Source organism: Solea solea, chromosome 13 (genome assembly GCF_958295425.1).
Source record: "Solea solea chromosome 13, fSolSol10.1, whole genome shotgun sequence".
Taxonomy (NCBI): domain Eukaryota; kingdom Metazoa; phylum Chordata; class Actinopteri; order Pleuronectiformes; family Soleidae; genus Solea; species Solea solea.
Window position 1 is genome coordinate 17,261,657 of NC_081146.1, and position 24,393 is coordinate 17,286,049.

Below are 24,393 nucleotides of genomic sequence, written 5' to 3' on the forward strand. Positions count from 1 at the left end.
AAGGAAATCTAGATGGAACAGGAACTATTTCAAAACCACAAAGAGCACCTCAACCTCACCTCAATTTTTGAGTCCATAACTGTTCATTTTAGAGATTGCCAACTCTGATTGCTTCTGTCAGAAATCAAACTGTAATGGCTCTGAAGTGTTTCTGCTGGAATATTTTTTTTTCTTCATACACAGAGACTGTAAAGGAAAATATGTATATATTCAGTATACTTGTACAGTATGCTTGTCCCATGTCCATGTGCAAAAACAGAGCATGGAAACCTATGTAAGCACCAATTGGCATAATTTGGGTTTTTAGATGGCTGCAATTGATTTCCTACATTGTGCCATTTCTGTCCCAGAGAGCTGCTCCAAGTTAAACAGACTTCTTTTCACAACCACCACATACAGCTGCATCACAGACATATGGACACCTGGTTCACTGAGCACTTTTACAATCTTATCCTTAAAACCAGGTTATCAGGGCGGTGGTCTTCAACAGCACCTTGGTGGACAGGGGAAGCCCTCTACCCTGGAGGACAGTGTATGATTTGTTGATTTGTGTGTGTGTGTGGTTTCTCTGGTATTCAGTGTTCCAGCAAAAACCCTGCAACATATCAACTGACTGCCATGAGTCGCCTCGAAAATTACCAGTGCCCAGACTCCCAGAGCTGACTGTTACTTAAGCTGCAACTATAAATGTGTTGCAATTGTGTTTCTGAAAGATATTATGACATCTCAGTATGCCCCTGTGCATATGCACCTGCCTGTTACTAATGACGCTGTTTCACAATATGTGTATTTTAGACACAAACATCTCCTTGTTGTTCTTTTAAAAACTGTAGTGTAAAGCAGCGTTGAGTGGTCATCAAGACTAGAAAAAGCACTAAATAAATACAGACCATTTACCATAACATGGACAAAGCATAAGTATAGGGTTATGTACAGTGAGCAGCACTGGTTATTACAGCAGATCTCTGAAATGCGTCTGTACGCTAATTTATGCTGAGTCTACTTCCACAAGTGTCCAATGTGGTAAGACAGAAGTGTGTAAGTGAGTGTAAGTGAGCATGGGGATGAGATTTACAGAGGCTCCGGAGAGAAATCAGGATTAACTGGTGTGCCTGGAAAGCACATTTGACATTTTCAGAGGAACTTGATAGATTCTAGGCTCAGCTAATTTTCCCGCATCATCTGGTTTGTAGATGCCTGCTGTAACTTAATACTTATCAGCAAAATAGATGATTGCTCTTGTGGACAATAAACAATGTCATTTCACGCTTAAACTGTTGTTGGTATATATATGATTTTTATTGATCACGTATCTCATAAATGGAACACCTATTATTATTATTTTTTTATATATATATATATATATATATTTTTTTAATGTCTTTTTCGACAGGCACCTCCTACAACAAGCAAGCCCGTGACGTCGACGGACGACGTATGTTGTCAATGTGAAAAAAAAAGATGGCGTCGGTGTCAGATTTGTACGATGTGGGATGGGAAGGTAAGACAAAAATATATTAAACGCAAGAGCCATCGACGTTGAGGGACATTTATTTCTGTTACACGTGGAATAAAGGTATGTGTAGGTTAATGTGAGAGAGTCTTCGTTGTCCCAGACTGAGGCAAATACAAAGCTAATCAGGCAACGTGAAGTGCTTAGCTGATGCTAGTTAGCGAGGTATCGCTAACTCGATGTAGTCATCCATACAGTCGAGTCATACCGACTCTACAAACATCTACTATACGTCTATAATAGTGGTCATGCAGTTATCGGTGGAATTGAAGTCGTATTTCACGGAGCGATCGTGATTTTGTTTTGCAGTAACTATCCGTTAGTAACCTGTTCGCTAGTCTTAATGCGTCGGCTAACGTTGGCTTATCTACGTGTGGATGTTGTGCCTTAAATATATGATAAAGGTTACAATAACAGCGCCATTATTATGATATTTGAGACACTTCGTGGGCACTTCCGTGTGCACAAATCGCTTGAACGAGGTTGGAACATCATCTGAACATACTGTACTGCTGACATGTATCCACACTCGTGGCTACTTCTTGTTACAACAGTTATTACTAAACATTTTATACGGGGTTGACAAATAATCGTGATCCAGTTCACATTAAAAGTCAATAGATGATTGATAAATGAAACACAAATTAATTTGATTGTCATTTGCTGTTTTTTATATAAACATTAATAAGTCATCAATAACTGTAACAAAAAAAGATCCCACAACCCATTGTACCTCATGGAACGACTCTGTTACAGTGTTGACACAGATTACTCTTCTTATAATTCAATATTTTGTCTACAGAGATGAGAGACAAGCTGCGCAAATGGAGGGAAGATAACAGCAGAAATAGTGAACAAATAGTGGATGTTGGTGAAGAACTCATCGGTGAACATTCATCAAAACTGGGAGATGACAGTAAGTGGTACAATATAAGTCTATTATATTGGACAAATCTACAAGTTCAAAAACTTGATAAACCTGCTTGATAAACCTGTAATAGTGTTATGTATTCTGTTAATTATACTGAATACATAACATTAGCATGGCTGTGGTTGTCAACAGACAGTTACAGGACAAGCACAATGGTGTTTTGTATATACTGAATCAAGTTAAACTTACTATATTAGAGGTAATTGTGTGCATAATGGCAAACCCTCTGAAGCAAAGTCAAGACCGCTGTAAACACAAATAAAAGCATGTTGTATAATGTCAATTTCAGACTAAGATAAGTATGTTTGTGTGTTCATGTATGTTTGGCATGTACTGGCATTTTTTTATGTAAGATATGTTGCTTTGAGATGCACACAAATCTTTTTATACATTGTGCAAGGTTTCACCTACATACATTTCACCATGGAAAACACAAATACAGTTATAGGCATAGTGGGGAAGTAGTTCCACCCACATGAACGGTCACTTGTGCGTAATCAAGTTTATTGCTTTAATACTTACTTAACGGTAGCTGCTTTGCAGACAGTATTTAGTTACTTAGTCAGTGTTGTATAAATAACACATGATGTAATGGTTCTTCCTCCAATAACACACTTTATACTATAATAACTATATTTCACAACGTCTTACTGTAACCCTTAACTTTAAATTTAAGTTTGCTCCGATTTTAACCTAATTGGTTTTGCTCTTTCACTAGTCTTAACCTTAAAATGCTGAGATCATGTTTAAGAATTATACGATACCAACAAATTGACAGATCAGTGTATATGATGGTTAATTGTACATGTACAAAAAATCCCCAAATTAGGGCTTTTATGTCCAAAAATACTGCTGAAAAATAATCCTACAAACGCTGCAAATAAATATATCCATTTATAAATACTGTATATCATACCATACAAGCCATCAAATAGAGGTATACCACGTTTGTGAAGCGACCGTGTGATATGTCTACAATTAACACATTACATGTCCTCTAAAATGGTGCTGTCCTGTTGTATTATCCCATAAAACTCTCCCCTTTTCCTCTGTTATTATGATTCAAACATTCCTGAGAACTGGCGGATAAAGACTTAACATGCCATGGGTTTAGTGAAACCAGCTCTTAAATTGGCTATGAAATGGGATGGCAATTATCAGAACAAGAGTTGGCATCATTAAAGTGAAGAGAAACTTCAGGGATTTGTTTGTTTTGGCATAATCCACCAGTTTTTGGGTGGAGTTGGGTTTTCTTTTTCTTTTCAATTAACACATGTTCGTTTGGCTGAACATATGCAGTTCACTTGTCACAGCAGTCTGTTAAACCTTTCTTTATTTATTCCATTAACAGGCTTCTGTAGCCAAGCTTTTAGGGGCTGTCCACACGAAATGGAGTCGAGGCAAATCTGCCAAGGTTTTTTATCATATCAGCGTTTCATCCATATGGAAACGGCATTTTGGGAGCCTTGAATTGGTCTTTTGGAAATGGGTTGCAGAGAGGGAAAATCTCTTAATGCCACCCTTGCATTTTTAAGTAGACAACCAACACGCTACTTTGGGAAAATGGTAAACATAGGCCTTGTTTAGACTGCATCCCAAATCGGATTTGTAAGCATATCCGATCAGACTCTGATCCTCCTGACCAACTGTATACATTATATATTGCAAGTGATGCCCACAAATCTTTTGATTTGGAGTGCACAAAGAAAGGACAGTGGTGTTTTATAGATGGATTCATTATTAGTGTTTGTGAGAGCAGAGGGCTGCAAAGAAGATATGGACTAATATACACTATGTTCACCAACACAGTGGGGATGAGGGAAGCATTTAACTTCAACCGCTGGTTTCATAAAACATCAACTATATTTTTAACAATGTCATATATTACTCAAAATACAGCTCAACTGTATACTGTGATTCTCTGGTGCCAATGAGGTGTCACTTTCTAATGTCACATCACACTAAAATGAGATCATCATGATGGTGTAATGCTGATGAAAATTAATTATGGCTACAGGTACAGGGTAATGTTTTGATTCCAATTTTCAGTTTAGCCTTAGTGTAAAATTGAGAGGTAATCATAACATACATAAAAAATATTTTACTTATTCTATTATTTTGTAATATTATTGTCAGTACAATTTAAGTTCCTTAAATATGTTATTGCTTAAAATGTATTTGTTATTTATTACAGTCATTGCTGGAAAGTGAACAGTGTTCATGATCGTTTATACTGCAATGCTGTCCAAGCTTGAAATTAACAAATGGTTTCTAACCTGTCCCATTATCTTTACAAAGTGGCATGCAGAAAAGAGTAAATGTGGACAGAAGTCAAGTGTATAGTTCAATTGTAATTTTTTTAATGTTACAGACAGTGGAATAGACGTTAATGCAGTCTTTTATGTCTGTCTCTGTCTCTGTCTTTTCCCCAGTATGGATTATTTATGAGCAGGTGATGATTGCGGCGCTGGACTGCAGTCGAGATGACTTGGCTCTGGTATGTTTTTACCGTGCTTCCTCACACACCCAGGAGCTCCAGAAGCAACCGTATGCTCTCTCACAGCCATTCCTATTTTGCAGGACCTACTCTGCCAAATGTGAAAAAATGATATTTATTTGGCCAAACGGTATTACTCTGTCTGTACTTTGGAAAAACAATTTGCTGAGACTTGAAATTAGAGGTTGTAGCAAATGAGAGGAGAAGCATGCTTTAAGTGTTAGCTGAACTTGGCCTTCATTTATTGCTTTTTCCCCCCGGATTTATTTGCCCTCCTAAAGCTTAATGTGATGTTTCTGAGTTCATGTTCTGAAATATTCATAGCTGTGAAAATGGTCAAATCTGCGTTGGATAAAAAACAGACCGGAGGTCATAATAATTGAAATGGTTCATCTGTAATCAGTATGGAAGTGACAAATCCTCTGGCAAAAAGAATGACTCACTGAGTACAGAGAGGCAGAACTCAGTCATTAGAAATAGTTGTCTGTTGGCTATCCTTACAGACCTGCTGCCAGACTTTAAAAAAAGAAGAAGGACAAGACTTCAGCTGATGGATTGTGCAAATGATTCAGATCACGCCGCAGACGTTTCCATCAAATTCAGGATAATGCTGAATGTGATTACAAGCCCTCCTCACCTTTCACGCTGTGCCGTGAATCCAACAAATCAGACTTGTGGAAGAAAAGTGTCCTCCTTTATTTAATCACAAATATGGCTGCCCAAATGTGTAACATAAAAACTGTGAAGTGTTAGTTTTGATTATTTGTTATCAGTGTCCATGGTTTTGGGCTGAAATATAAACAAAGTCTGGCTTTATCAAGACATGTGATTTGTGTTTGGAAATCATGAGTATCTGTAGAAGTAAATGTTAGAGCAAGAGTGTAACATAGTTAAGTTACAGCCACTCTCGCACTCTCTCTCTCTCTCTCTCTCCCTCTCCCCACATCCTTACAGAGCTGTCTGCAGGAACTGAAGAAGCAGTTTCCAGATAGCCACAGAGTGAAGCGATTATCGGGCATGAGGCTGGAAGCCTTGGAAAGGTAAGCATCAGGTCTTTTGAGAGCAAGGCCTAGATTGGTGGCAAAAAGTACAGCCATACCTTCACGTATGGTATTTTAGGAGGTTTGGGGCGAGAAACTGTTAGCACATCCTAAGTGGTATGATGGTCTGGGGGTGTGTATGCAAGTGCTGCATGTGTGTGTGGTAGGGTCTGTTTATGTTGGATCACCCAGCATTCCTTTGGGGAAGAGGGGAACAGAGAAAGGAAAGGTTTAACAGCGGGTAGTCCTGTGGCCCTTTAGCCTGAGTTAGGGATTCCCGGGAAGGAAGTGGTTTCATCCTACTGTTATTCTGGGGGTCCCTTAATCTTCTCTGGTTTCTGTTTTTTTGCTGTTTTCCTTATTTTATTACTCTTTTTCTTTATATTTTTCACTCTCCTTCCCCTACTTTTTTAATAGTTTTTTTTGTCCTGTTTTATCTGTGGGCTACAAGCATCTCCTGTAAATATTGACATGTCAACAAAGTTTCAGCTTTCTCTCCACCCCTGTTCCTCCTTCTACTCCCTCAGTAAAATGGAGAGCATGAGCAAAAAACATAAACATTGGGATATTTTAGTCTGCACTTAGTTGAAGTAAGCGTAATTCAATCTGTGTACTTCCTCACTTGCATTCCCCACCCGGATCACCCTTGCTGGTTTATCGGTTATGTCAGAGTTTACGTGATAATTGAGAGTGATTGCTTCAGCGCTGTCAGATTAAATAAACGGCACACTGGGATCTAATTGGCAGCAGACAGAGCTACACATGAATTACACAGCTTCAAACAGCAAGGGCCTTCCCCCACACACACAAACACACACACACGGGCGCTTCCTAAATAAATAAAGCAAATCACAGTGGCTCGTGAATGGTTGCCTGGTGCCATCTGAAATCTCCCAAAGTGTGGCTGAGTAATAAAGTGAATGCGAGGGAAGCAGCAGTGCTGGAAGTGGGGCTGCTCAGTGCTAATGGAAACCAGAGTTGCTTCTGTCTGTGGGCGGGACAGTTTCTGATCACTGAACCCCACCCTTGGCTGCTTAAATGTTAGCATTGCACATTGCCCGTAATAGAAAAGAGTTGAAAAATCATCCTTCAGTGGATGATATAACATGACATGAAGTGAAGTGCATGCATTCTGTTCCCAGATTTCTTTACTGTATGATTTAATATTTACGGCTCATAAATGTCCCCGTTCAAACAAAATCATGTGGCCTCAGTCCAACAGTTTAGGCTAGGCTGTGTTGGATATTGCTGCTTATCAAGTTCATATGTGTATGTTGTGTTGTGTATGGTCCAAGAGACGGATAACCGAGGGCAAATGTAAAGTTAACTATTCAAGGTTGTTTAAAGGTCAAGCAAACTATCCAATCAAATTAAAATACAGTCTCTGATTTTAGCCAAGTAGGATCTGGGATTTGTTCAAAAACAACTTTATATTCTTTCTCCTCTCTTTAAAGGTACGACGAGGCCAACAAGTACTATGATAGCATTCTTCAAGACGACCCCACCAACACGGTATGGACAAGGAGTCGGGGAGGGAAGGGGAAAAATGCTTCTGCTTCGTGTTCTACCTTTCTTCCCTCTGTGGTCTCAGCTTTTTGGTGGGCTTTAAATCTGCCAAAGCACTTGTGTGTTAGTGGTGTGAGTTTGCTTAGTTGAACTCCTTGGCCTCCCTGACCTTAACCGCAGTGCTGATCAGCCTATCACCCACACAGCTGCATAGTGTTTTAGAGAGGGGGGTGGGGTTGGGCTGCTGGTGATGGTTGGGTGATTCATGATCTTAGTCAGTGGCAGACATGTTTGATGGAAGTAAATTGTAAATAAGGGTCTGGCTGTAAGTAAGAATCTGGCCTTTGAAGATGGTGATTTACTGGACCTTTCAGACCCCCCCTTGAGTGAACAGGACTGAGCTCCTGTCCCACCTTCTTCGTCGTTGATCATTGGCTTGAAATGTAAAGTTTGCTATGAGCTAGACTGATGGGTTAAGGCAGACAAGCCCTGAATAACCTTAAATTCTCTAAAGGTCTCTCTGTGCTACCTTCTCTTCTCATTTTACTATTCATCTCTGTGAAATGACTTGCAGGAGCATGTCTAGCCAATCCCACACCACCAACTCAAAACATAATGTACCTGCTGTAGATAGTTTCCATAAGGACATGTGGCCATGCAAAAAAAAGGGGGATTTAAAGGGTTTTCAAAAGAAACCATGGCCTTATTTGTTTTGGCTGTACCCCTCCCCATCACCCCAAAGATGTTCAAGAAGTTTCCTGTACCATTCTGACATATGGATTGCTTTAGATGTGTGAACATTTTTCCTTTAGCTTGCAGTGCTAGAAACAGCAACATAGACGTTTGTGCTTTGGATTCCATTTGACAATTTTTCATATCTTCAGCTGTCTGCTTTAATCAAATGGAAGCCATACGGAAAAAAAAACAATATCTACCTTGCTCTTATACACTCCACTGTGGCATAGAGGTGTAGCCTCCTCATCTTTGAGTAGCTGCCTCCCACCATGCTCTGCCACAGCTGCTGCTGCCTGCCACCACATTCTGTCTCATTCCCACCTTCACTTTATTAAGACCATCTTTGTTTATTTAATGCTTCTGTTGCTATTGGAAGTAGGCAAGTTGGATCATCAAGTCAGATCTTGAACCAAGGAATAGGGCTGTTTTCATGGCCTGGTTCCCCTTAGGTATTTTTTATTTAATAGAGTGCTCAGGTCAGGGACATTTGTACTGTTTTTTGAGGCAATGGACAGAGTAAATATTACAAGACTGTACATCATTTTGATCTCAGTATGTATATTTCTATGCATGCTGATGCTGCTTATAGCAAATGCCATGCAATAAATACCAACCTAAATGATTTTGCAGAAATTCTCAGTCTCGTGGTGTATGCTCCACTTGCGATATTAACAACAGCCACAGCTTCCAAAAACATTTGTGTTCAGTGATTGTCTACTTTCCTGAATTATGCTGGAGGATTGTTCCATGCCATGCCTGACAGGAAAATAACATTTGGATGATTGCAGTAAATTATCTGAAAAGATTTTCTCCCACTCGTTTGGTCTAAGACAAGGTTGAAGGGGAAGCCACATATGATATTTTTATATAACACTGTCATTTTCATATACAAAAGAGATTTTAATGCCAGCAAATGTATGTCCAAGTCATTGCCGTAGTCTGCAACAAATTGATTTGCATTAATCGTCTGTTTTGACAAAGGGAGTTTTAATTTCACTGAATTACAGGGCACCTCCCCGACACGGCACAGAGTCCTTTGAGTATTCCAAAGACATCCTCGGAAAGGGAATGGTCAGTTTCCTGGTCTCTGGATGCTGGATACTGCCACCCTAGCTATTGTAGGCTGTCATTCAAACATGGGGCTGGGAATGGAACAACACAGACAAATAGGTTCTCTGTTCATGGGATGTTAACCTTAAACCTTTTTTCCCACAATCCCTGTCACGAGTGACTTGGGTGTAGCGGTGGAGCGATGACACAATGACATTGTTCAGGTCACCTGTTTTGCAGTGAGGCCTATCTCCTCCTCGCTTATTGTCCAACATGCTTTTAAGGATAGGGCAAGGGATGGGCTATGAGAAATGGCGGAAAATTGGCGACCACAAGGAAGACTTGCGAGGCATCCCAGAATGCGAAGCAGAGATTGGAAACTGAGCTGTTGTAATTACAGGCTGCGGAATAGATGTGGTACCCATTAACCAAAATTGTTGAATCAACAAAAATTGCTCAAGTTTTTTTTTTTTTGCCATGGTGGTGTCCAAAAAATGTTTCAAACTCTTAGCCCTTCCATTGCTTGCTATGTTCCAGTACCTACAGCAATGATCTGGCAAAATTCTTGTCTTTGTGCGTAAATGCATTTTTCCACCTTTTCACTTCTTCTTGAGGGCATTTTTGGTCATGTGATGCCCCCCCTCAACGTTTTCATACATGGATCATACATTATAATCACTATAACATTAGAAGGACTCAATGATTGCATCAATATTCAATTCCAACGCTTTTAATTCACCCTAATAGTTCAATATAAAAAGATAGTATTTCTAAAATAAACCATTGAGGTCACATGGACGACTCCTGAGGTTGAAGATTTTGTTTGGGCCAAGTTATTTCATATTTTAAGCCTCAATTTAAAAAAAAAATTGACCACAAATGCAAAGTCTGTCCACAAAGTAATGGTTTAGAGTTTAATTTAAAAATAAAACATAGTTTTTTAATGGATCAAGAAAATCTTTAACACTATACTTGTCATAGAGTACGCAAGACTTCAGGTGCCTCTAGGTATGTCACCGTTGTTGTGATGTTTCTTATTATAAAGGAACGTTGTGGTAGGTCACAGTGAGAAGCCAGGGCTGGTGTAAATAACCTTCTCCTCACTCCTAAGACCTTCTCAGAGTGCTAATTAAAAAAGAATCACAACAACAGAGAGCTCAGACCCACTGCCAGGTTTTTCTGGATCATTAGTTGGAGAAAGGAGGAGAGAGGTGGTTTGGAATTGCTTCTCATTTAATAAAGTGCTGTGTGACTGGGCTACCAACTTCCATATGCTCCTTCGAGCCCCAAGTGGTTCTTTATCTGGGAGAGAAAAAAAAATGTTGGGAAAGAGGTGGGTGTGGTAGGAGTGTAAAAGTGCAGATCTCCATTCAACATCACTGTATATTTTGCTTTATTTTTTTCTGCTCTCCCATTTTTTGGTATTGGAAGAGAAAAGATCCCACATGCTTATAATTTAGTTTGAAGTGAGTATAAATTCCTGAATCTCACATAGCGTCCCGATTTATAGTCACAGGACATGAACAATGAAATAATGGATTGACCTTTCACTACTTGTTGCTTGGTGACTTCAAAACATATTTTATTCATTTAATAAAATAAAATAAAATATATATAATAAGGTACATTTTGCTCATCATTTATGTTTTTCACTTAGAGGTTAGGCTGCAGTGTCTCCGCGGGCCCCTGTCCCAGCTTGATGGATAAGTGGTTTTAAGATGATGGAAGTGTCAGAGGCCCAAGTTTACAACCCTGAGACATGACTCATACACAGTCATCAATAGCATTGACTATAGAAGAGGAAGCCCAACTCAATCAAGTGCCAGTCCATAAATAAAGTAGGCTGTGGCTGGGTGGTGTAGTTCTAATGGAGTGGCAGCCTCCTGTTTAGATTTTCACCCTCTACCAAAAGAGGGAGGAGGGGGATGAGTGAAATGTTTGCAGTCAGAGTAATACCGTCTAATTCAGATTGATGAGAATGTAATCCACCTTAAGGTCATTTTAACATCAAAACAAAGTGGAAAGTAATTTTCAGCTGATGTAAGTTGGACTGTTGCAGCTCTAGATTCGTGCTGTGTTGGCAAGAAGACAGGCGTTGGGGTTTGGGGGTGTGTGCCATTTACCCCACTTGGTTTGGCTATGACTCACCACTTGTTGTCAGCCAACGTTTTGACTCATAATGTGTGTGAGTGTGTCCGTCTCCTGTTGGCCATTTATGTCTTGGTGGACTCGGATTCATTTAATATCACCAGCGATATTATCGTACAATTGAACTTGACAAAGTTAATGCCTTTGTGCCTTTGATCTTGTCAGCTTGAAGCGCCAAAGTTCTTTGTCTTTTTTATAGATTTTCATAAAATAAATCAGCGTTAGTTTGTTTTTCGTAGCGGAACTTTGTGGCTTCTCATACACTGAAAATACACTAACACAGACATTGAATCTCACAACTTTCTCTCCTCCAACTCCTCTTCCTCTTCAACACTCGAGCTGAGTTCCTAATCCTGTTTATTTTCTGCTCTACAGGCAGCAAGGAAGCGTAAGATCTCCATACTAAAGGCCCAGGGGAAGAGCACTGAAGCCATCCGGGAGCTCAATGAGTATCTGGAACAGTGAGTGTTTCTTTAAGATGGAGAGAGGGTCAGGCACTCCCTCCTCTCAACCTTCCATGGCTTTTATTTTAATTAAAAACCAAGTCTGCTTTCAATTGAGCTGACACGACTTGTGCATTAAGTACTCAAAATCTATTCCCCTCCTCCGAAGGTTGGATATTATTGGTATTGTAATAAGTAACATTATACCTACATTTTGACTGTACCATGTTACAAATCCACTCCCTGTTTTGAAATTACTGTCATGATGTGATGTATGGCACTGCGTTTGAGCAGGAGTACTTATTGACTTTCTGTGTTTATAGGTTCGTTGGGGACCAGGAAGCGTGGCATGAGTTGTCTGAGCTCTACATCAATGAACATGAGTAAAGACAGCTTGCTTTATTCATTTTATTTAAATTCTAGTTACATTATCAAACATTAAAATGTTTGTAAAGCATTTAGACAAAACATCAGTCATCAGTCAGGAGATGTTTTTTGTAAAATGTAGGAGGTCAGCAGTATGTTCAGTCGAATGGTCCGTTTAATATCAACACTGCTTTTTCATGTAATCTGTCACCATGCAAACCATCAAATATTACCAGCTCATACATATAAACACGACTTGTATGCCTAATTTCTATGCCTAGTTTTTAAGGGAAAAAAAAGATTGCGTCATTATTTTTGAGAAAATTACCAAAATGTTAAAAAAAAAAAGTAGCAACAAGTAACAACCACTGTATCCACCCCCTTAATCAGATCCATTACATTTAGTGGAATATTCTTTTGGATCGTGTTTACACAAGATTTCATGGAAATCAAGTCAGTAGATTTGAATTATCCTGCTTACAGACAGGCAGACACCCACCCAGCTCGATAAAGCCCATAATGTGGGGGATGTTTGAGGTCTAGCTCATATATGCTGCTTTGTGTCCTGTTGTTTATTTTGTGTGAACTTTCCATTTAATAACAAATGGTTAGCACTTTCAAAACTTCCAGTAAGTCCACCATATGTTTGGGGTGAATATATCAGTTTAACGGGGCTACACTTCAGACTGATGGCTTGATCTCCAGAAGTTTGGTGGATGACCACAAAGGAAGGCAGTGAGATGCCTGACACAACCAGGGGTCTGAATGGACCCCTGTTCATGTCAGTCACATAAGAGTAGTTTAATAGGATTTCAGCCATAGGTCTACTCTCCTGCATATGAAAGCAGAAAGACTCCTTGGCCTTTCACGGATATCTCAGAGCCAGACAGACAAGAGCATTGAAAGAAAAATCATTTTGTTTGTGTCACCTTTTGTCCCTCCTTAATTGTCTGGGGCTCAGAAGTGGCTGAAGCAGTGTCTTGAGCTACGGTTTGGTACGTGTGTGTGGGCACACTGACTCCAGTTGCTTGGTTGCTCCGGTACGAAAGCAGTGAGAGCAGGAATGTGTAGCGCGGTGAGAAGGCTACTTATTGGATATTTCATGCTTTTGTCTGAGAGGCTTTATTGTTGTAGTAGTCAGAGGAAATCCAGGGGTGAGCGGATTATCTCCCAGCTTATCCCCACACTTGTAATATCACACCATTCACTCCCACAGCCCCTTATCTAAAGGCGTGTCAATTTCTTTTCTTTGTTTTCTTTATTTTGGGTTACAAACTCTGTTTCCCCTCCACCTCCTCTTCCGGATGGCGCGGCATTATCGCCACTCTTTTCCAGAGGGATGGAGCAAGAGGCAGAGAGGGAGAGAAAGAGAGGGAGAGCACTTGCTGTGAAATTCCCAGGAGAAGGTGGTGGCACTTCTCATAAACTCTGCTCCCCTGCCTGCACAACACCCAGGGAGTGAAAAATAAATAGAGCAGTGTCTGCACGGCCGTTGTAAAGTTGTTAAGTTGCTGAAAACATCAGTGTTCACACATTATAAATGTAATTATTAGCTTTTGCGTCGACACTGCTAAAGCAATCCTTATGCCAACAATGTTTAGACTGCTGATTATTTAGCCTGCAAGTATTGCTTGGAGCCACAGCCGTTGGCTTTCATTTGGACCCAGCTCATGAGACTGTTCAGCAAAATTGGACTGGTCATCCAAAATTACAGTATAAATAGTAATAATTTTTTCAAACATACTTTAGGCAGTCTGAATCCATTTTTGTCTTATTTGCAGTCAAAATGTGGTATTGAAATAGGGGAAAGCTGCTGCTGATGGTTTTACTAACTTCCAAAAGAAACAAATACGATTCTTGCAGTCTCGCACATGATGGCAGCTACAAACTTACTCAAGCACTGTGGTAAAGAGTGAGCTTAGCTGCAGCCTTAGAGAGTAGCTCGTTGTCAGTGGGGTTGGATGACTGAAGGAAGAGCTTCAGAGGTAGGGGTCTGGCTCTGGGACAAGATTCTGGTTGATGGCTGATGGAGCAGGCTCTGTTGCAGGCCATGGCCACTGCATGAGCACATCTGAAAGATTTTATGGAGAGGAAGTGGTAATTGTAAGCAGCCCCCAACCATCCAGCCCCTCTGATCTCCCCCCCTCCACTCAACCCCGTCCTACTGTTTATTTCTTTCTTTCTCTGTCGGCACCTTCCTTTTCCCTACTATGCTGTATCGTAGATTTTATATTTCTTCATTTTTGTGGAAGGCAACATTTGGATCATTTGGTGTCAGTCAAACGGTTGCATTTACCTAATTTCTCTCCAGTGGTGAAAAAAGTCACGATCTTCAGAGGCCTGGTGTAGCAAGCAAGCATCTTTTGGTTTTTCTTTAAATTGATATGATTTGTTCAGAAATATGAGATGTCTTGCCAAAAAAAACCTCAAAAAACCATGAAAACGTGGTTACAAATATGATCATAACTTTGAATGTATTGAAAGACAGCCAGGGTAGTCCCAATTTCTGTTGGGCGGTCTGCTTCTGCCTTGGTCTGCGTGTGTTGACTTGTGTTTTGTTAGGTGTGCAGACGTTTTATGGCTTTGTGTTCCAGTGATATACTGTATCTTAGCACAACTTGGTCTGGTACAGTGAAGGGGAAACTGTGTATTAGAAATGGAGTGGCAGCAGATTAGTGTGAGGTCAACAGCTCAGCAGTCTGCTGCTGAGAAGTGATCTCATCTGAGTATAGGCACAGTGTGCCAGCTCTTACTGTAGTGCTGACCTCAGGAAGGTAGTTAACTACACATTAAAGGCTGAGAAAACACACAGATGGAGAAGATTGATCCTCAGTGTCCCCGAAGGAGGGAGAATCACCATACTAGATTGGTTTTTACCTTTTCCATCTGTCTGGACTGAGTAACCTTTACTGTAAACTTTCAAATAAACTTCAGGACACATTGTAGATCTTTACGGAGCTCTGCAACATTCAGGAGGCTATAAGTCTGTCGTACCTGCACCCCATGTAGTTTTCAATACAGATTTATACCTGTAAATTTATTGGGCATAGATGTTGTGCTTCACAGTTGAGCAAGCTAAAGGATGACATACCCACAGCTGTATCAATTGGCTTACTGTTTCCCTTGTCATTTCCACAGCTATGGAAAAGCTGCGTTTTGTCTGGAGGAGCTGATGATGACCAATCCTCACAATCATTTGTACTGTGAGCAGTACGCTGAGGTAGGTACACGCCTGGATGTCCGTCATCAAGCATGTGGGGAAACTATGGAATAAATGTTCGCTCTCTGTGAATGGTGCCTCTCTTTGTAACGGAGAGAAACACTGGGACACACTAAATGTCACTGGGAGTACAGGCCTATGAAAGGAGATGTGTTCACATGTGGTTGTCATGTATTGCTTATTCAGATGTCATGCTGTCATTGCTTGTGCTGCCATTTAGCACAGTTTAATGCTTCCTTTAACAGGTGAAGTACACTCAGGGGGGGCTGGAAAACCTGGAGCTGTCCAGAAAGTATTTTGCCCAGGCACTGAGGCTGAACAACCGAAACATGAGGGCATTGTTTGGTCTGTACATGGTGAGTACCGCTGAACATGGAGAGAAAGTGGGAGAGGAGGAGAGAAAAAACAAAAATAGTAGAACTTTTTTGCTACCCTGCGGTTTGTCAAGGTTTGAGGCTGGCCAATGAGTCTGTCAAGTACGCCTGTAGTGTGTGTGTATGTGTAAATAAATGTGTTTTTGGGGGGAAGAAGAGGCTCTCAGACAGGTCAGCACACTGCTGAGTCAGATGGTGAACTCCAGCATCGGAAATGTCTGCCCTTCTGAAGCTCTTTATTTTAGTAATAATACCCCTTTTGGTGAGGCCTTTTTTTATGTTTATCACTTAGATAAATAAAGAAGGCGTGGAGTAAAAAGAGAAACACATGAGTTGGAGAGAAAGAGCAGTACAACTGTTGTAAGCAGTATATAACTTGCAAATTATCCGACTGGGTGCCAGTTTGATTGTAGTCATGGGTAAACAGCCCTTTCATCTCTGTATTTGTTTTAAACGGGATGCTGTCCCTTAGCACCAATGCATCATATGTAATTGAGAGCTGACATAAAAACACAAACACAGCAGTGCCGGGAATAAATGGTGGAGAGGGGAAGCAGGTCTAACACAGAGGGACCTAGTGTTTTCCTGTGTGCTGCACTGGGGTTTTTCAGGTAGTCCAAACACATAACATAGTCCAAACACATAACCCATATTCTCTGAGGTTTAGGCAGCATACAGGAGAAGCAGGGCAGGGTTCAAACCAAGAGTTTTGCTTCTGTTAACGCTCACGTTTGTCAGAGAAAGAGCAGGCCCCGTGCGGCTTCCTGACAAGTCCTTCACTGACACCCTGCCCTTTAATGGCTACCTCAGGTAGTGTGGGGGGGGGGTTATTCTTCATCAGTCACAGGTCTGTCTGAAGAGTGCATTTTGAAGTTTGTCAGCTCATATCGACGGTCCAACTTCTGACAGGTGCAAGAAGTTCAGTGAAAGGGCATGAAACTTTCACCATCTCTCACCAGCTGAGTCAGTTCCACAGAAGACTTGGTAGCACTGACCACAGTGGGGTTGTGGGTTAGTTACTCACAGCGCTTGCGTGGGGATTCCCCTCCATAATGGTGCACACTGTTATGTGGGGATAGCCTGTCTGCGTTGACATCATCTAAATTGAGGTTTGTCTTGTGCCAAAAAAGAAAAAAAATATATAGAAATAAAGAAATTGCTTACTAAAAAATACAGAAGCCAAAACCATTTTATAGAAAAAACAGGACCAGGTTGATTGGTGTGTAGTTAAAGTTTCAGCACATTGGTAGGGAGGGCTTTGAAGTGCAGGCAGGGTAAGCCCTCTGGGGTTTGCTGTGTGGAGATGATGGCAGGAACATGGGAAAGACATGGGATTTGTGGTTCGGAAGGGAGCTGTCGGGGCAGGCAGAAACCGTGATTCACAAGGCGCTCCACTCACTGCACGCTTGCTTTTGCTTTCTTTTTTTTTTTAAAGACGTACATGGTTCTTTCTTCACCAGGAATCAATGGTGTTGGAGAAATTAGACTCCGTTAAGTGACAATTTACGCATGAGGCATTAAAATGCTCATTTTTTCCTCCCATAAATGATTTCTCCTGTGTCATCAGGCCAAGGCCTGTTTTTTCTCTTCATTCTGCCACAATGACTAGTGGAGTGGTAGATGGTAAGAGTGGTTGCACATTCATCTCAATTACGCCTTTATTGCTGTTTCACCAAGTTTTGATATAAGAACACCCTTTCCCCTTTTCCCTCATTTTGCTGCTTCTTCTCGTTTTCTTTTTTCCTCTAGTCTGCAAGTCACATCGCTGCCAGTCCTAAAGTTAGTGCCAAGGTGAAGAAGGACAATATTAAGTACGCCGCCTGGGCTACCACTCAAATAAATAGAGCCTATAAGGTGAGTTATATACAGATGCTTTATAAACTTGATGGAAGAGCATGTAACTTTGTCAGATTTTAATCTTGCATATCTACTACATTTTTTTTCCCACTTTTTCCCACATCACTATTAATTTTGCCAGACACTGAAAACCACCAGCCATATTGTCTTTTGATTCTTCTGCTATGTTTTAGCTTTTATGGGGTATTTGCACACAATGTCCAGACATCCAGAAATCCCCTTCATTTGCATAGTATGCAAAAGTATTCGCAACCACCAGATGACCCCTGAATGCACAGCAATCCTGAAGAATGACTTTGACTCGCAGTGCTGAAATTACAACCCTGGTGTCTTTCAGTGTGTCTGGGTACATTTACTGTCGATGTGTTGACTTAAGGCCACAATGTCGGCTAAGACTTTATCCCACACCGTGGCTTCACAGGCTGATTCTCTGAGGAAAACAATCATGCTAGACTGTAGCGGGGAGTTGTCTCGTTCACAAACTGGGGCTCCGCGAACTGAACTTCGGATGTCTGCAGCAAATTCACGAGCATCATTACAGGTTTAAGTGTTGCAGTGTTTCACAGCAACTATTGCAAACATTTTCCCAGATTAAATGTCCTTAAAACCCGTATAACGAGGACCTGATGAACCAATTTGTGCCCATTTGAAAGCAGACACGTGCGCCCTCATATTAGAATCCGCACAAATGCACGCAAAGTATCGAAGGGAAAAACTGAGGAGCGACTCGGATTGTTTAACTGAAATGGTTTATGCCGTTGTCACGGCAACCCAAGTATTAAAGCATATTTAAAAGCAAACTTTTTTGCCATACGAGCCCATACAGTACGTGTTGCTTATTTGGGTTTCGACAGTTAAACGTCTAATAAGTGGTTCTTTGCTCAGCATGTGTGGGTGCTGTTGAGAGAGAGGTTTCCTGCTGAGCCTCTAAAGACCTCGTCTCACCACACTTGGCTCTCTGTCCCTTATAGACACATTTCACATGTTGAGCACTTAGACAAGTTTAAGAGCTCTGTTGCACAAAGTGTGTGTGTGAGTAATGTCCCAGTGAGCAGCTGTCCTCTTCTGAAACTGTAGGAGACGAGAAGCTTCTGCTTGTTCTGTTTGGTTTGATTTGAGGGAGAACAAAAAGTCACGAGGTGAAGCTTGTTTTGTTCAGGCTCATACTGGATGCGCAGAGACAGATCTCTTCAATAAATAATGAAGGGAAAAAAATGAAGAGGGTTTTTTTTTTGGTGAACAAAGTCAACTAAAAGTCTCCATGCCACTACACTCATCATTTTGATTGGTTTGCTTCTGACCTTACCTCGCTGTCTCGTGAAGTCTTTGATCCTAACACGGGACAAGATGATTATCTCAAAGTGCACACTTTTAATCATAAGTCAGGGGCCTAAAGGATCTGCAGGACATGAGTGAGGCATCAGATGACTCACGCTGGGACGGGACCACTGACTGGCAGCTCTCTCACTTAACCGTATAGGTTAAGTGAGAGAGCTGCCAGCCAGTTCACACCTGAACACTATTCACACGCTTTAACATTTTCTTTATTGCCAGGGAGGTATGAGAAGTGTTTTACCCACAGACAAACAGACAGCTATTACAAGTGTCTTTAACAGTACAATGACAGCTTTATGATTAAAATGATAAAAAATATACATTTGTCAACATTATACAGTATATCTGTTATAAAGGAAATGTGACATTGATGGAAAATGTTCCCTATTTCACCACTTCAGTTCATAGCAACATGATGTCATCTTTGCTGGATGTGCTGTTGCTGTAGAAAACGTAACAGGATGAAAGCAGTTCTGATGAGTTTGAAGTCTTTTCAACTGACCACAGTTCAGCATGACTCTTACTGAGTTGCTGCCTATCATTAAATTGCACATCTCAGTGTTTTAATTTGAAGCTGTGTTATTGTGTTATTGCGTAGTGTCACTTAATATGTGATTTAATTGGATTTGGGCAGTAATGACCTGGATGAATGGAAATCTGCACAAGCATTTATCTAAATGATTAAAATTGAAGGCAGTGTGTGAATCGCTATGATATATAAGCCGTATTGTATTAGCTCAGAGGAAAACAAAATTGATTTTGAGTTATGATGACAACAGACCAAAACACTTCGGCTGCTAATAGAGATCAGTAGACAATGTTTTTTTTTTTAGAAAGAGTTTGACTTTGGTTTTGACCTCCTGGTGATTATAATGGGACAACTCAGACGGGCACACATTTTGTCTTCCAGTGACCATTATGTGAGCTGCATTTGCCCCAGTGTACAGCTTGTCCTTGTTTAAGTTGCCTGGTTATGCAGGGTTTGTACTCAACTCTGCTGTTAGTCTGTGCACTTCTGGATGTTTTTCTCTGGTTTTGCAGTGAGAGACAAGTTAAATGACAAGGTGTGCAGTAGCGTCCTTTATTTTTTGCTCCCCCTCTCTCAGTTAAGAGATCTTAAAAAGGAGCAGGGGTGTGGGGGGCCTCACTCAGACCGCTGCAGGCTGCTGTGGGCTTGTGCTGGCTGATTGATGGCCCCTTTAAAGCGCTGCTCGTGTCAGTCATCCACTTTTATTAGGCATCAGTACCTGGTGATTGTCATACCTCTGTGTGAGAAAGAGGTGGGCAGGTGAGTGCAAGTGGGAGCAGTGAGAGGTCATGGCTGACTGGGGAACATCTGAAAAGAATGAAAAGCATTAATGTAATTACTTTGGTGGGCTTGGCTGACATATATAGTTGTGTGGGTTGTAGGTGTATGTGTCTTTTAAGTGGCCCGACAGCCTGCCCTTGTTACCCTAACTCTCTAAACAGATTCTCTGATTAGCTCCTCTGTCACGGACCAGAGGCTCCCACTGCGTCACGTCTCTATTATCAGATGCTCTAAATAGATGTGAAGCTGTCTGGTCAGCCCCCCACTGTTTTAGAGCAGGGCAGGAGTTAATGTGGTGGTCTCACCTCAGGCTGCAGAGATAATTGACAACAGGACCTGAGGTAATGGTGCATTAGGCAGAAAGGCAATTAATGCACTGATCATTATAGCTACCCCACCACTCACACACACCCTGAATCTAGAAGAATGAGTCACCATTTGAAATTACATAGCCCATTGCACACCTTATAAAACTGTCCCTTTTAAGTTGGCGTTAGGACAGAGGGGAAAAAAAAAGTTTTGCTGTGTGAAGACAGAATAGGCTAAATTTAGGCAACACTAAGTTCCTGTTTGCGGAAGTCTGGGTAGTTCCAATGGTTGACAGAATAAATGTGTCATAGCATTATAGATCAGTGCCTTTTAATGAATATCGGGTTGAGCTGTTTTGGTGTTTAAGTCAAAGATAGATCATATGTAGAGGAGGATATGTGGTTTTGGAAAACAAGCCAAGATGCCACCTTAGGTGGAAGCCCAGTGTTAGATTTCCTCAGCCAGTTGTTTTTAAGCATGAAAATGATTGTTTACTCTGCGTATAATGGTGCTTCCGTCTGCACACCGTCTCGTGGGGCTCATCTCAGAACATGCAGAATGTGCTCTGTTGTTCACAGGCAGTAGAGCCATGTGGTTGAAACGATATCCCCTGCCTGTGCTCGACTTGACAAATTGTGTTATTATAATAAGTTAACTGAAAGACTCCTGCGATGCCGTTGCCTCTTGCTTGTCCATTTTCCGGGCCTCGACACATTTTGAAATTGTGGACCTAAGATTGTGATGGCAGATGATGAGCTTAATTTAAGTTTAAGCTGCATGTTTCTTTTGGGATTTAACTTGCATATTTTAATTGCATGTATTGTGTCAGTGTCCACTGCTATCAGTGCAACTGCAGTGTCATTTTTGATCATTAATTGTTTTATTAAGTGTAAATGGTGGATATGATAGACATGATATAGCTGTTTTACACACAGCTTTCATTAGATGGAAGTTATCTGGCATATAATGGAACCTGATACCCTTTGTAGAGATTTTTGTTGGTTGACAAATTTGGCAAGACGAGGTGAATCCCACTGACCCATTATCTTATCCCTGGTCGCCTGCCCAAGGTGAAGGAAGTTGTGTTTCCCTTTAGTCTGTTTCGATTGGATGCCCTGTCTGTTGCAAGATTTAATTGGGAAGAGGATGTGTGTGTGCCTGTTTGTGTACACATGAGTAATCTTCTATATGCTCGTGGATTATAATTTGTGGCTTTTCCTGTGAACCCCTGTGGACACAGAGCTAAAATTAGAGTGCACTGTTATATATTCCTGTACTAGAGGCTATGGAAGTGGACATCCTTCTCCAAACACACACAAACACACAGAGAGCGAGAGTAATGGCTCTTATGCAACAGTTTATGGGAGACCCTCAAAGTTGAGGTATTATCTTACTTTGCATGACTTGTTTACCATATCTGTCCATTGACTATTGTTGTCTCTGCGATCATCGTTACTTTTGGGACAGGGATGTTTTCGCTCAGTCAGCGGAGCGTGACATATGTTGCACAGGGTTATCGATGCCTCTGTGAGGCTGTGTTCAAGTGTGTTTAGCTCTTCATTACTTTCCTTGGCAGAGAGATCTAATGAGCTGATGTTCTCCTTTTCTCCTCCCCCCCACTCCCTCTCTCTTTGCCTCCCCCTTTCCTCCTCTGATATGCAGCTTGCTGGTCGTGGGAGTAAAGAGAATAAGTGCTCCAGTAAGGCAGTGGAGGAGATGTTGGAGTCCATGCAGATCACCATGTCCTAGACCTGCGCATGTCCTCTCTCTTCAGTTGGAACAACATGGCAGCTCAAATAGTCTTGCAATGTGTCCACTATCCAGAACCAGATCTGTTATCTGTATTTTTTTTTTTCTTAATCCCTTCAACGTTGATTCTGTGACTTAGTGAACTTGGATAATGGAAGACCTTTTCCTCAAGTGCAAAGATTCACCCACTCATCTGGTACCTACAACACCAGAACGCAAGTACAAACCAGGGTGGGATGTTCCTCAGACTGGACTGTACTAATCCTTCCCATCTTATTTTGTGTTTTGTTCTTAAACTGATCTAACAGTTTTTCACATCCACATCAAAGCTTTAACCCTGTGACAGAGAAGACGAGCTGTAAAGTAACTGCTATTTATAAAGACGGTATGAAGGCCCCACCTGTTCGCACAGAGGTGCTACTGTCAATTAGACATCTTTAATACAAATAATTGTTTTTCTTTTTTGTCAGACTTATCAAAATGTCTTAATAAAGTATAGTTGAAAATACATTTTCTCCATGAATGTTTGTAGTCAGAAGGAGTTTTTCGTCGGTTGTTTTTTTGGACTTCCATGTTTCTAACTAGTCACGTTTTCCCCGGCTGACTGACACATTTGAACCTGCTGTAACTATACTGTAAAAGGATAAAAGACATTTGTCATTATGAAGGCAGCAGTGGCAAACACCGGGGCCTCTTCCACAGTGATTCCAGCTGGGAAACCCTGCCTTTCAATTACCCCAGCCAGCAGCTGAACTGACTTCAGCACACTGAACAACACCTCTGTCATTTCAGTTTAGAGAGCCTCGGAGAGTGCTGCCAGTAATTAACACACCACAAGTTGGAAAGAAAAAAAAAAAACTATTCATAAATTTAGGAACATGCATGACAGACAGGGAAGAAAGACATCTTAGTGGAGCGAGAGGCAGTCCTGCTTTCTCCTGCCTTTAGAGCAGAACACTGTTCATTTGGTTCTGTAATTGTTGAATCTGAATTGATCCAAATGATCATCATAAGTTGTCTCTCACCCATGAAGAGTCTGCTATAACTCCCATTTCTTTTGTTTTTTTGTCACATAACTTCACTCCTTGGCAAAGGGAAGAACCTGAGTGTTGAGTTTATGGTCTCTTTTTGGACGGACTTTCAATTGAGAGGTCATCAGCTCAAAGCACTGAGTGATGAAAGCCATTTTCTGAAGTTTAATACTCAGGCCGTGGTCAGTGGATGAACAAGTCTGCGTTTGATTTGCCTCACCAGTCTGGCGGAACCAATGAAAGGCAGGAGCTGTTCGAGCAAAAACTGACTTCACTTATTTTTTCACAGGAAAAAGACTGGGGCTAAGTGACGCCCCCATTTTTCTGAACAGTTTCAGGATGAAAGCTTTTTGATTTGAAGCAGAATGATACTTTTTATTTTCATGCCAATGTCAATGATACTGTACTTGCAATGGTAATTTATGAACTCGTAAAAGGAGAATAAATGTTGTCAGTCAGTTTGATGGCTCATCATAATGAGATATTGCTCTCCAGTTCCAATAGTACTGAGGCAATAGTGCCATCTGTAGTCTGGATGAAGAACTTATCAAGCTGGGTTAAACCCTTGTCTGCATGAAGCAATGAGTGGCAATATGCACCTGGAGGAAGGCTACACTTGCCACGCACTAAACATACAAACTTGTATAATGTTATTTCTAGGTTGTCAGCAACTCTGCAATTTGCTGAATAAACAAACAAACTAGGTTATGCACTATTTATCGGTCACAAATCTGATATTTTTTTCCTTGCCTCTAGCTTCCAGATATTTTTCCTTGTAGAGTCAAGAAAAATTGCATTTTGGTCCCAGCATCTCATGTTGAGCTGGAATAAGTTACAGGCACCATGCCCTGCCACATTGTTTACAACATCTCCAGCAACTTTTGCCCCATTAGTACACAGTTTAATGAATATCTTGTTAGATCTTACCTAAAAAAGACAGCGAGGGGGGAAAAAAAGCAAGAAGAGAAGGGAACCATCCA

General features: G+C 41.0%; 1 protein-coding gene across 1 annotated transcript; it reads left to right on the forward strand.

Moving 5' to 3' along the window:
- Positions 1–1,393: 1,393 nt before the first annotated feature.
- On the forward strand, positions 1,394–22,890 carry emc2 (ER membrane protein complex subunit 2). Its single transcript, XM_058648066.1, has 11 exons — positions 1,394–1,501; positions 2,316–2,429; positions 4,877–4,941; positions 5,896–5,981; positions 7,436–7,493; positions 11,796–11,881; positions 12,187–12,246; positions 15,368–15,449; positions 15,695–15,805; positions 17,573–17,677; positions 22,296–22,890. Exons 1-11 carry the CDS (start codon positions 1,462–1,464, stop codon positions 22,380–22,382), a joined length of 894 nt encoding a protein of 297 aa, XP_058504049.1. The 5' UTR covers positions 1,394–1,461; the 3' UTR covers positions 22,383–22,890.
- The last annotated feature ends 1,503 nt before the right edge of the window (positions 22,891–24,393 follow it).